The sequence below is a fragment of the Nycticebus coucang genome, chromosome 10 (genome assembly GCF_027406575.1).
Source record: "Nycticebus coucang isolate mNycCou1 chromosome 10, mNycCou1.pri, whole genome shotgun sequence".
Lineage (NCBI taxonomy): Eukaryota > Metazoa > Chordata > Mammalia > Primates > Lorisidae > Nycticebus > Nycticebus coucang.
This window is the reverse complement of record NC_069789.1, coordinates 124,520,932-124,532,503: the sequence shown is the minus strand read 5'-3', so window position 1 is coordinate 124,532,503 and position 11,572 is coordinate 124,520,932. Positions and strand designations below refer to the sequence as shown.

Below are 11,572 nucleotides of genomic sequence, written 5' to 3'. Positions count from 1 at the left end.
CCTCACTGGTGAAAAATTCATCTGGGTCCCCTCCCCATGCCCTCTTCCAAAAAGGAAATGCTAGTGAACTTTGGCCCTGCCAGGGCCTTATCAGAGTCCATAAAACCCTGCCTGACTTCTGTTGGCAGAGGAAGGGTGAGACCAGGGAGGATAGGCAGGGCAGGGCAGGGCTGGGCCAAGCCACAGGAGTGGCCCAGGACAGGTGGGTAGTGGAAGCCGGGAGGAACTTCAAGTTCTTTTTTTATTTTTGGCCAGGGCTGGGTTTGAACCCACCACCTCCAGTATATGGGGCCAGCACCCTACTCCCTGAGCCACAGGTGCCACCTGAACTTCAAGTTCTTGACCTCTACACTGGGCTAGGTGGCTCACACCTGTAATCCTAGCACTCTGGAAGGCCAAGGTGGGTGGATACCTTGATCTCACAAGTTCGAGAACAGCCTGAGCAAAAGTGAGACCCTGTCTCTAATAAAAACAGAAAAACTGAGAGGCTTGGCCCCCGTAGCACAGTGGTTACAGCACGAGCCACATACTCCAAGGGTGGCAGGTTTGAACCCGGCCTGGGCCAGCTAAATGACAATGACAACTGCTACAAAAAATAGCCAGATGTTGTGGCGGATGCCTATAGTCCCAGCTACTTAGGAGGTTGAGGCAAGAGAATTGCTTAAGCCCAAGAGTTAGAGTTCTGTGAGCTGTTGACGCCATGGCACTCTACCCAGGGCGACATAGTGAGACTCTGTCTCAAAAAAGAAAAGAAAAACTGAGGCAAGAGGATTGCTTAAGCCCAAGAGTTGGAGGTTGCTGTGAGCTATGATGTCATAGCACTCTACCCAAGATGACAGCTTGAGACTCTGTGTCAGGAAAAAAAAAAAAGTTCTTGACCTCTCAGCAACTGTGAAAGGACCCAAAGTTATTGCATGCCCATTGCATGCATTTACTGCGTACATTCTATTTTTCATAGAGTGGTTGACAGCACTGACGTCCATTGCCAGAGGTTCTGGGTTCAAATCCTGCCTATGCCACTTCCTTGTTTTGTGATCTTGGATCAGTGCTTTACCCTTAATTTGTCCATTTGCCCATCTATGTTGAAAATGACTCATGATGGGCGGTGCCTGTGGCTCAAAGGAGTAGGGCACCAGCCCCATATGCTGGAGGTGGCGGGTTCAAACCCAGCCCCAGCCAAAAACTGCAAAAAAAAAAAAAAAAGAAAGAAAGAAAAAGAAAATGACCTTGGGTGGCGCCTGTGGCTCAAGGAGTAGGGCGCCGGTCCCATATGCTGGAGGTGGCGGGTTCAAACCTAGCCCTGGCCAAAAACCAAAAAAAAAAAAAAAGAAAATGACCCATGTATAAAATGGGGATAATAATAGTATCAATTTCAGGCGGCACCTGTGGCTCAGTGAGTAGGGCACCGGCCTCATATGCCGAGGGCGGCGGGTTCAAACCCAGCCCCAGCCAAACTGCAACAACAAAAAAAATAGCCAGGTGTTGTGGCAGGCGCCTGTAGTCCCAGCTGCTCGGGAGGCTGAGGCAAGAGAATCGCGTAAGCCCAAGAGTTGGAGGTTGCTGTGAGCCATGTGACGCCACGGCACTCTACCCCAGGTGAGACAGAGTCTCTGTCTCTACAAAAAAAAAAAAAATAATAGTATCAATTTCATGGGGCCCTTGAAAGGGATCACTGGCTGGGTGTGGTGGCTCACACCTGTAATCCTAGCGCTCTAGGAGGTTGAAGCAGGTGGATCTGCTGAGCTCAGGAGTTTGAGAACAGCCTAAGCAAGAGTGAAACCCTGTCTTGACTCAAAATAGAAAAACTAGCCAGATATAGTGGCACATGGCTGTAGTCCCAGCTACTCGGGAGGCTGAGACAAGAGGATTGCTCAATCACAAGAGTTTGAGGTTGGTGTGAGGTATGATGCCACATCACTTTAGCCAGTGTGACAGAGTGAGACTCAAAAAAAAAAAAAAGGTGGGGGGAAGAAAAAGAAAGGGATCACTAAAGTAATAAATGTTCACAACAGAACTTGGCGTGTAGAAAGCACTGAATTAATGCCTGGTTTCTTGCACTCATTCCAAAGGCAAATCCTCCAGCCAGAGGAAGTGCAGCCACTTTTGCTGTCTCCATCCTTCCCTGACTTTCCATTGGCTCTCATCAGCCCAGGCCAGTCTGCACCGTCACCCACGTGCCACGCATGGATCAAATCTCTTGCCCAAATCTCTTCATAGTTGCTGTCCTTGGAGACCCCAGGCACGTCTCAACCCCACCCCCCACAATAAGGACACCAGGTTTTTTCTTCTTTACATTGCTTTATTTATTTATTTTTATTTTTTTGTAGAGACAGAGTCTCACTTTATGGCCCTCGGTAGAGTGTCATGGCCTCACTTAGCTCACAGCAACCTCCAGCTCTTGGGCTTAAGCGATTCTCTTGCCTCAGCCTCCCAAGCAGCTGGGACTACAGGCGCCCGCCACAACGCCCGGCTATTTTTTGGTTGCAGTTTGGCTGGGGCCGGGTTTGAACCCACCACCCTCGGTATATGGGGCCGGCGCCCTGCCGACTGAGCCACAGGCGCCGCCCTACATTGCTTTATTGTTCATAAGGTGAAGATAAGGCCCTGGGCTTGTGGAAATCATTCTTTTTTTTTTTTTAAAGATGAAATTGACATTATTACATTTAATTGACACTATTATATTTAATGGCACTTAATACTGTTTAGAAGTTTGAAAATAAAATAAAACGATTATATGAGTTCCTTGGGTATATTTTGACACAGCAAAAATGATACGTATCTTTTTTTTTTTTTTTGTAGAGACAGAGTCTCACTTTATGGCCCTCGGTAGAGTGCCGTGGCCTCACACAGCTCACAGCAACCTCCAACTCCTGGGCTTAGGCGATTCTCCTGCCTCAGCCTCCCGAGTAGCTGGGACTACAGGCGCCCGCCACAGCGCCTGGCTAGATATGTATCTTTTTTTAAATTTCAGAATATTCCGGGGGTACACCTATTTTACACAGTTATATGAATTGCTTTTGTACAGTTTGAATCTGAATCTAAGTTATAAGTGTGCTCAAAACCCAGATACTGTGCATGAAATCAAGGTCGTAAGATTACAAACTGTGAGACTAGAAGTGAAGGCACTGAAACGACAACTTCGCCAATCTCCCTCCGTCAGATGACAACGCAGGGGTGAGGCGGGCCTTGGCCAGACTCAGAGCCAAAGCCCGGAACTAGCGGACTCTCAAAGCTTGGAGAAGTTGACGCTTTTCAGTTCCTTCTTCTCCATCATTGCCTGCACAGACTTCACAAGGTCCTGGGTCTGCAGCATGCTCATGTTCCAGGTCGCCTGTGTGACCAATCAGAGGATAAGGCGGGGCCGCTGATTGGTCTCCTTGGGACGAGAAGAGGGCTGTGATTGGACAGAGGGTTGCCTTACCATATAGTTGAGGCTCTCAACTACGGAATGGTCCCGGGAGTAGAGCAGGTTGACTTTAGTGCTCTGCACTGCCACTGGGCTCTTGCTAGAAATCTCTGCCGCTAGGGCAAAGGCCGCATCGAGCATGACCTCCTTGTCTGGAAACACCCGGCTGCAATGAAAAGGACTGGGGATTGGGTGGCGCCTGTGGCTCAGTGAGTAGGGCGCCGGCCCCATATGCCGAGGGTGGCGGGTTCAAACCCAGCCCCGGCCAAACTGCAACTAAAAAATAGCCGGGCGTTGTGGCGGGCGCCTGTAGTCCCAGCTGCTCGGGAGGCTGAGGCAAGAGAATCGCGTAAGCCCAAGAGTTAGAGGTTGCTGTGAGCCGTGTGACGCCACGGCACTCTACCCGAGGGCAGTACAGTGAGACTCTGTCTCTACAAAAAAAAAAAAAAAAAGAAAGAAAAGGACTGGGGATCAGAAGTAGCCAAAACGCCAGGGACACAGCCCAGTTGGAACAGGGTGCTGATTTCTGAATAAGGAAATGACCACTGAAAGGTCACCATTTGGAATCCTCCAGCAAGGAGACAAGGGAACCCAGAGAACCCCACCCAGGCCTGACTGCCACGAGCACTTAACAACGACGGCCTCAGTCCTTACCTGACCAGCCCACTGCTTAGGGCCTCGTCAGCCATCATCTTGCGGGCGGTGAAGGCCAGCTCGTTGACCAGGCTGCAAGGGCAGCGAAGGCGCATTAGGTGACAGTCACCAACCCAGGTCCGGGAGATGTCTTGTGGTCCCTTTCCCTTGGGGTACCCCACCCGACCTCACCAACACACCTCTGGCTCCCGATGACCTTGGGCAGTCGCTGCAGAGTTCCCACATCAGCAGCCAAACCCACATCCACCTCCTGAGGGGAGCAATCGTGCACTGTTTGGTTTGTGTCCAGTACTGCTCCCACAAAAACACGATGCCCGTGAGATTTTGCATTTACTGCAGAGGTCCTACCACCCCACTTTGGTGACCCCCTCCAAAGACCCCGTTCTGTTCCCACCAATGTGCTTTTACCTGGGCAAATTCCTTCACCCTCAGAGCCCACCTCCAACTCTTCTGCCCTCCCACTTCTCCAAAGTAGCCCCATCCACCTCCAGACAAAAAACATTTTTTTTTTTTTTTGAGACAGAGCCTCAATCTGTCGTCCTGGATAGAGTGCTGTAGCATTATAGCTCACAGAAACCTCCAACTCCTGGGCTCAAGCAATTCTCTTGCCTCTGCCTCCTAAGTAGCTACAGGCACCAGTCACAACGCGGGGCTATGTTTTGGTTGCAGTTGTCATTGTTTGGCAGGACTGGGCTGGATTTGAACCCGCCAGCTCAAGTGTATGTGGCTGGTGCCTTAGCTGCTTGAGCCGCAGGCGCCAAGCTGACAAAAACATTCTTACCCTCATCCTCCGACCCTGCCTCCTCCCCATCCCACACCTTTACCTGCTCATGACCTTGACTTGCATTGCCGGCCCATGACTTCCTCCACAGCCAAGTCTTACTTTGTCAGGTTCTGCTCTGAATAACCCTTCCATGAAGCCTTCAGGGCTCACTCCAAGGCCCCACACTACTGCAATAGGCAGGGCCAAGGAGGCAGGAGCTTGGAGGATGACTTACCTTCACCTGGAAGAAAGCATCCTGGGCACAGTAGCGGATGTCACAGGCAGTGACAAGGTCCACACCTGGGAGGCAGAGGCCAGGGATACTGCACAACCCCAAGAACCAACTCCTCTTCCTGGGATGTGGGGCCACATCTAGGGCCCTGATCTGACTAGCAACAGAGCTGAGATTGGGAGCCAGGGCTGGGGGAGCAGGAAGAAGGGGCTGCAGACTCACCTCCTCCAATGCAGCCCCCTTGGATGGCGGCAATCACGGGCTTGGGGCACTGAAAGGCAATAGGAGGGGCGGGGTCAGGCTGGCCGAAGAAAGGTGGGCAGAAAGGATGCCCTCCAGTGCCCCAGAATCACCTTCTCAATGACACTGAAGGTCTCCTGATACTGGGTGATGAGGTTACGCAGGTACCAGCTGATGCGGGCAGGATCATCTCCTTGGGGCTGCAGGAGGTCCGAAGCCAAGTCCATGAGGTCAATACCTGGTGAGGAGGCATGAAGAGGCTCACCTGGCTTCTCAGGCCCCACCAGTGGTCAGAACCCAGGCAGAGGGTTCAAGCCCCCAAACCACCAAGGCAGAGAAAGCAACTCATACAGGACATACCAAGGGATTGTAAGTGGACGTGCAATAAATAAAAGCTAACATTTATGGAGTCATTATTCATTAATCCTCATAATAACCCTATGAGGTAGGTCTTATTACTATTTCCATAGTACTGGTGGGCAAATTGAGGCACAGAGGCGTTAAAGATTTGCCCAAGATCATACTGGCTAGTGAGTAGCAGAACTTCAATTTTAAATCCCAAGCCATGTAGCTGGTTCTAGGGGCCATCCTTGTCCACATCATGCCAGGTGGCCTGGGACTCAAGGTTTGTGCATGAACAATAGAGGTGATGGTGGTAATGTTGCCTTGAGGTGTTTCCCCAGCTCAAAGGTCACCTCCTCCCAGAGATCCTCCCTAGCTAAACAGCAGCTCGCTCCCCTCCCCATCCTCCTGATTGTGCCGGGCTCCTCCCTGCACATCCTGCTATCATATAATTACACCCTCATCTGGTTGAGGGCCAGTCTCCTTTTCTGGGATCTGAGCTCCATGGACACAGGAGGTTTTGTCTTTTTTGTCTGCTGTATCCCCCGTGCTTAGAATATAGCTGGTCAATATGTGAATGGCACAGACAACAATCCCTGTCCCTGTGGGGAGGCGAACAAAGAAATGAGAAGACATATTTTTTGCTTATTTGCTTGTTTTGTTTTTTCTTTTTTTGAGACAGTCTCACTATGTTGCCCTTGGTAGAGTGCTGTAGCATCACAGCTCACAGCAACCTCCAACTCTTGGGCTTAAGCAATTCTCTTGCCTCAGCCTCCCAAGTAGCTGGGACTACAGGCACCCGCCACAACACCTGGCTATTTTTTGTTACAGTAGTCATCGTTGATTAGCTGGCCCGGGCTGGGTTCAAACCCGCCACCTTTGGTGTATGTGGCTGGCACTGTAACCACTGTGCCCAACTATGGTGCTGAACCCATAGTTTTGGGTTTGCTTGATTGTTTTGAGACAAGTCTCACTCTGTCACCCTGGGTAGAGTGCCATGGTGTCATAGCCACAGCAACCTCAAACTCATGGGCTCAAGCCATCCTCCTGCCTCAGCCTCCTGAGTAGTAGGGACTACAGGTACCTACCACAACACCTGGCTAGATTTTTGTATTTTTAGTAAAGATGGGTCTCATTCTTGCGGAGGCTGGTTTAGAACTTCTAAGCTAAATCAATCCACCTGCCTCAGCCTCCCAGAGTGTTATGAGCCACCTTGCCCAACCTGAGAAGATACATTTTTGTCAGGTGTCATAAGTACTACAAGAAAATTAAAGGTCGGAAGTGGAATGGTATGTTTGTGTGTATGTGCAGTGAGGGCTGTTGTTGTATGAAAATGACCCTGTCACTGAGAAGGCGATATTGAGTAAGTACCCGAGGAGGCGAAGGAAGGAGGGAGCCAGGGAGGATATCTGGGAGAAGAGAGTTCAAAATCTCAGGAAATGGCCAGTGCAAAGGCCCGGGGGTAGGAACTTACCTACTCTATGTAAGGACCATAGAAAAGGCCAGTGCGGCTGGAACAGGAGAAGGAACAGAGAATGGGAGGACAGCCAAGGTAGGGGGACATGGAGGGAGATTGTAAGGGGCCTCGTGAGACAAGGGGAGGACTTTGATTTTTCCTCTGAGTGAGATGCAGCCAGTGGAAGGTTCTGAGCAAAACCATCCTTCACTTTCTTCCTTCTAGAGTTAATCATTTTCATCCTTTTGCCTGTGCCCTGAACAACTGAACAATGGTTTTTTTTGTTTTTTTTTTTTTGTAGAGACGGAGTTTCACTTTATGGCCCTCGGTAGAGTGCCGTGGCCTCACACAGCTCACAGCAACCTCCAACTCCTGGGCTTAGGCGATTCTCTTGCCTCAGACTCCCAAGTAGCTGGGACTACAGGCGCCCACCACAACGCCCGGCTATTTTTTTGGTTGCAGTTTGGCCGGGGCCGGGTTTGAACCCGCCACCCTCGGTATATGGGGCCGGCGCCTTACCGACTGAGCCACAGGCGCTGCCCCAACTGAACAATGCTAACTGATAAACCGGAAAAATCTTTCCTGCATTTGGTCACATCCTGACTCTCTGAGGCTTCACTGTCCCGGAGTTGGCTCAGGACAGATCTGTGCCAATTAAGTGTGCATAAGGCAAGACTGCCTGTGTGACCACAGCCAAGTCACTTCATCTCTGGGCCTGGGGTTTGCTTTCTCTGTAAAATGATGGTTAAACCCTCCCAGAAGCTGATGAGGCTGAAAGGAGTCAAGAGCATGGAGCCCCAGAGGCACCTGGAGTGGTGCTTCGCGTGCAATGCCACTGTATCAGCTACCATTGTTCTATTATACACGAATACAGCGTTTCAGCAGAGGCCAGACCTACCTGGATTGCTGGTGTCAGAGAAGCCATGTGACCACACAGGGGGCTACATCTACTTCCAGAAAAAGTCTGGCTTCTTGCAACATCTCATCCCACTGGCCTTTCTGGTTTACCCACCCTAACCGAACCTGTAGGCACTGGGAACACTTTGATATAAAGGGCCCCCCAACCATGGAACAAGGTGTTGCCCTTCAAAGTAAGAACTAAGCTAAGAGCAGCAGCTCAGGCCTCTCATCCTAGCACTCTGGGAGGCCAAGGTGGATGGACTGCTTGACCTCAGGAGTTCAAAACCAGCCTGAGCCAAGAGCGAAACCCTTCTTTATTAAAAATAGAAAAATTGGGGGCGGCGCCTGTGGCTCAGTCGGTAAGGTGCCGGCCCCATATGCAGAGGGTGGCGGGTTCAAGGCCGGCCCCGGCCAAACTGCAACCAAAAAATAGCCGGGCGTTGTGGCGGGCGCCTGTAGTCCCAGCTGCTCGGGAGGCTGAGGCAAGAGAATCGCTTAAGCCCAGGAGTTGGAGGTTGCTGTGAGCTGTGTGAGGCCACGGCACTCTACTGAGGGCCATAAAGTGAGACTCTGTCTCTATAAAAAAAAAAAAAAAAAAGAGAGAGAGAAAAATTGGCTTGGTGCCTGTGGCTCAAGCGGCTAAGATGCCAGCCACATACACCTGAGCTGGCGGGTTCCAATCCAGCCCAGGTCTGCCAAACAATGATGGCTGCAACCAAAACATAGCCAGGCATTGTGGCACGCGCCTGTAGTCCCAGCTACATGGGAAGCGGAGGCAGGAGAATCGCTTGAGCCCAGGAATTTTTGAGGCTCTGTCTCAAAAAAATAAAAAATAAAACAAAGTGAACTAATGATTGCAGAGAAGCTCCCCATCTTGTCCCCTATAAACCTCTAAATATTCTAAATCTTATTCACAATCATAATATTGTTACTCATAATCATAAATAACAGCTATATCCATGAATGCTTTACACATATTAAGTCATCTAACCCTCACAGCAGCCTGAAGGGGCAGCTGCTAACAGTAGCTTTTTCTTCACAAGAGGCAACAAGAGAGGGGAAAGGGCAAGCAGAGGCAGGAGGTGGGTGGCTGCCTGCAGCTGGGGCCCTTGCTTTAACCACATACCAGCTACCTGGGATGTGGTAAAAAAAACAAAAAACAAAGAAACTTACCAATTAAGAGCAAGGACTCTAGACAGGCAGCCTGGATTCTAAAGTCCCAGTTCCACCACACCCCCACTGTGAAAATTATTTCCTTATCTTTTTTTTTGAGGCAGTCACATTATGTTACCCTCGGTAGAGTGCCATGGTGTCACAGCTCACACCAACCTCAAACTCTTGGGCTTAAACGATTCTCTTGTCTCAGCCTCACAATTAGACTACAGGCACCCACCACAATGCCCAGCTACTTTTTGTTGTTGCAGTTGTCATTGTTTAGCAGGCCCTGGCCAGGTTCGAACCCGCCAGCCTGGGTCTATGTGGCCAGCACCCTAACCACTGATATACAGGCACAGAGCCTGATTTCCTCAATTTTTTTTTTTTTTTTTTTTGTAGAGACAGTCTTAGTGTACCGCCCTCCAGTAGAGTGCTATGGCGTCACAGCTCACAGCAACCTCCAACTCTTGGGCTTACGCGATTCTCTTGCCTCAGCCTCCTGAGTAGCTGGGACTACAGGCGCCCGCCACAACGCCTGGCTATTTTTTGTTGTTGTTGCAGTTTGGCCGGGGCTGGGTTCAAACCCACCACCCTCGGCATATGGGGCCGGCGCCCTACTCACTGAGCCACAGGCGCTGCCGAATTTTTTTTTTTTTTTTTTTAAGAGACAGGGTCTCACTATATTGTCCAGGCTGGAGTGCAGGAGTGCAGTGGCTATTCACAGGCGCGATCCTACTACTGATCAGCACTGGAGCTTTTTTTTTTTTGGAGACAGAGCCTCAAGCTGTCGCCCTGAGTAGAGTGCTGTGGCATCACAGCTCACAGTAACCTCCAACTCCTGGGCTCAAGTGATTCTCCTGCCTCCACTTCCCATGTAGCTGGGACTACAGGTGCCCGCCACAATGCCCAGCTATTTTTCAGTTGCAGCCGTCATTGTTTGGTGGGCCCGGGCTGGATTCGAACCCACCAGCTTATGTGTATGTGGCTGGCACCTTAGTCCTTTGAGCCACAGGCACCAAACCAAGCATGGGAGCAGGTGGGAGTTTTGACCTGCTCCGTTTCCAACCTGGGCCAGTTCACCCCTCCACAGGAAACCTGGAGATCCCCCGCTCCAGGGAGGTCACCATATTGATGCTGAACTTAGTGCAGACACCCGATCGGCATACCACACTACAGCCCAGAACTCCTGGACTCAAGTGTTCCTCCTGTGTCAGCCTCCCGAGTAGCTGGGACTACAGGCACACGCCACCACACCCGGCTGATTTCCTCATCTTTAAAATGAGGATTATAGCTGTCTTGTAGGCTTATGATTAAAATTTATATGTTTGAAGTGTTGGGTGGCGCCTGTGGCTCAGTGAGTAGGGCACCGGCCCCATATGCCGAGGGTGGCGGGTTCAAACCCAGCCCTGGCCAAACTGCAACAAAAAAATAGCCGGGCGCTGTGGCGGGTGCCTGTAGTCCCAGCTACTCGGGAGGCTGAGACAAGAGAATCACGTAAGCCCAAGAGTTAAAGGTTGCTGTGAGCCGTGTGACGCCACGGCACTCTACCGAGGGCGGTACAATGAGACTGTGTCTACAAAAAAAAAAACAAAAATTTATATGTTTGAAGTGTTTAGGATAGGGCCTGACACTGCATGAGAGCTACCTAAGAGTGGCCAACTATTTTTTTTTTTTAGAGACACAGTCTCACTTTGTTGCCCTCAGTAGAGTGCTGTGACATCACAGCTCACAGCAACCTCCAACTCTTGGGCTTAGGCGATTCTTTTGCCTCAGCCTTGACTATTTTTTCTCATTAGGAATTCTAAGCCCTCTTTGGGTCACTCTGTGACCCTATGGTTCTTCTTTCTGGTGTTCAGGGTCTTACTCCTGAAACTAGGATGGCACAGCCTCAGTCAGCTGGGAGCCCCAGCTGTGCACACCCGCAGGTGAACCCTCATTGGCCTCTTCTCAGACATGGGCTCCAGGAGGGTGAGGCGTCAAGAACAGTGGCTGCCTCTCCTCTTTCCATGTCCCCAGCACCTAGGAGGGACTTTGGCACTGGACTAGCCTCATTGAATGTTCCTTGAATATCTACCTTTCCCATGGAGTTGGGAACTCCATGAAGGCAGGGCCTGGAACTGTCTCATTAACCATTGGGTACCCAGCACTGGGCTGGACACTGTACAGAAATCAGTGAATGTGACATTTCGCTTCTGGTATCATCTAAGGGGGTGACCCTCCCACAGATGACAATTACCTATTCTGTCTGGATAAAGTACAACTGAGGGCACCAGGCAGATTCTAGCAGGAAGAGACTGGCACAAAGTAAATTATTTGTTTTTAAAGTTGTTAGCTGAAGGCTGGGAACGGTGGCACACACCTGTAATCTCAGCACTCTGGGAGGCTGAGGCAGGTGGATCACTACAGTTCAGGAATATGAGACCA

General features: G+C 50.6%; 1 protein-coding gene across 1 annotated transcript in view; it reads right to left on the bottom strand.

Annotated features, from left to right (window-relative positions):
• Positions 1 to 2,567: 2,567 nt before the first annotated feature.
• Positions 2,568 to 11,572, bottom strand: part of ECH1 (enoyl-CoA hydratase 1) — a 13,172-nt gene continuing 4,167 nt past the window's right edge. The window contains exons 4-10 of the mRNA XM_053605410.1: positions 5,409 to 5,533; positions 5,278 to 5,326; positions 5,059 to 5,123; positions 4,240 to 4,310; positions 4,061 to 4,132; positions 3,422 to 3,572; positions 2,568 to 3,331 (exon numbers count right to left, since the gene is read on the bottom strand). Coding sequence (XP_053461385.1) covers positions 3,227 to 3,331; positions 3,422 to 3,572; positions 4,061 to 4,132; positions 4,240 to 4,310; positions 5,059 to 5,123; positions 5,278 to 5,326; positions 5,409 to 5,533 — 638 coding nt within the window. The 3' untranslated portion in view covers positions 2,568 to 3,226. The remainder of the gene's footprint in view (positions 3,332 to 3,421; positions 3,573 to 4,060; positions 4,133 to 4,239; positions 4,311 to 5,058; positions 5,124 to 5,277; positions 5,327 to 5,408; positions 5,534 to 11,572) is intronic.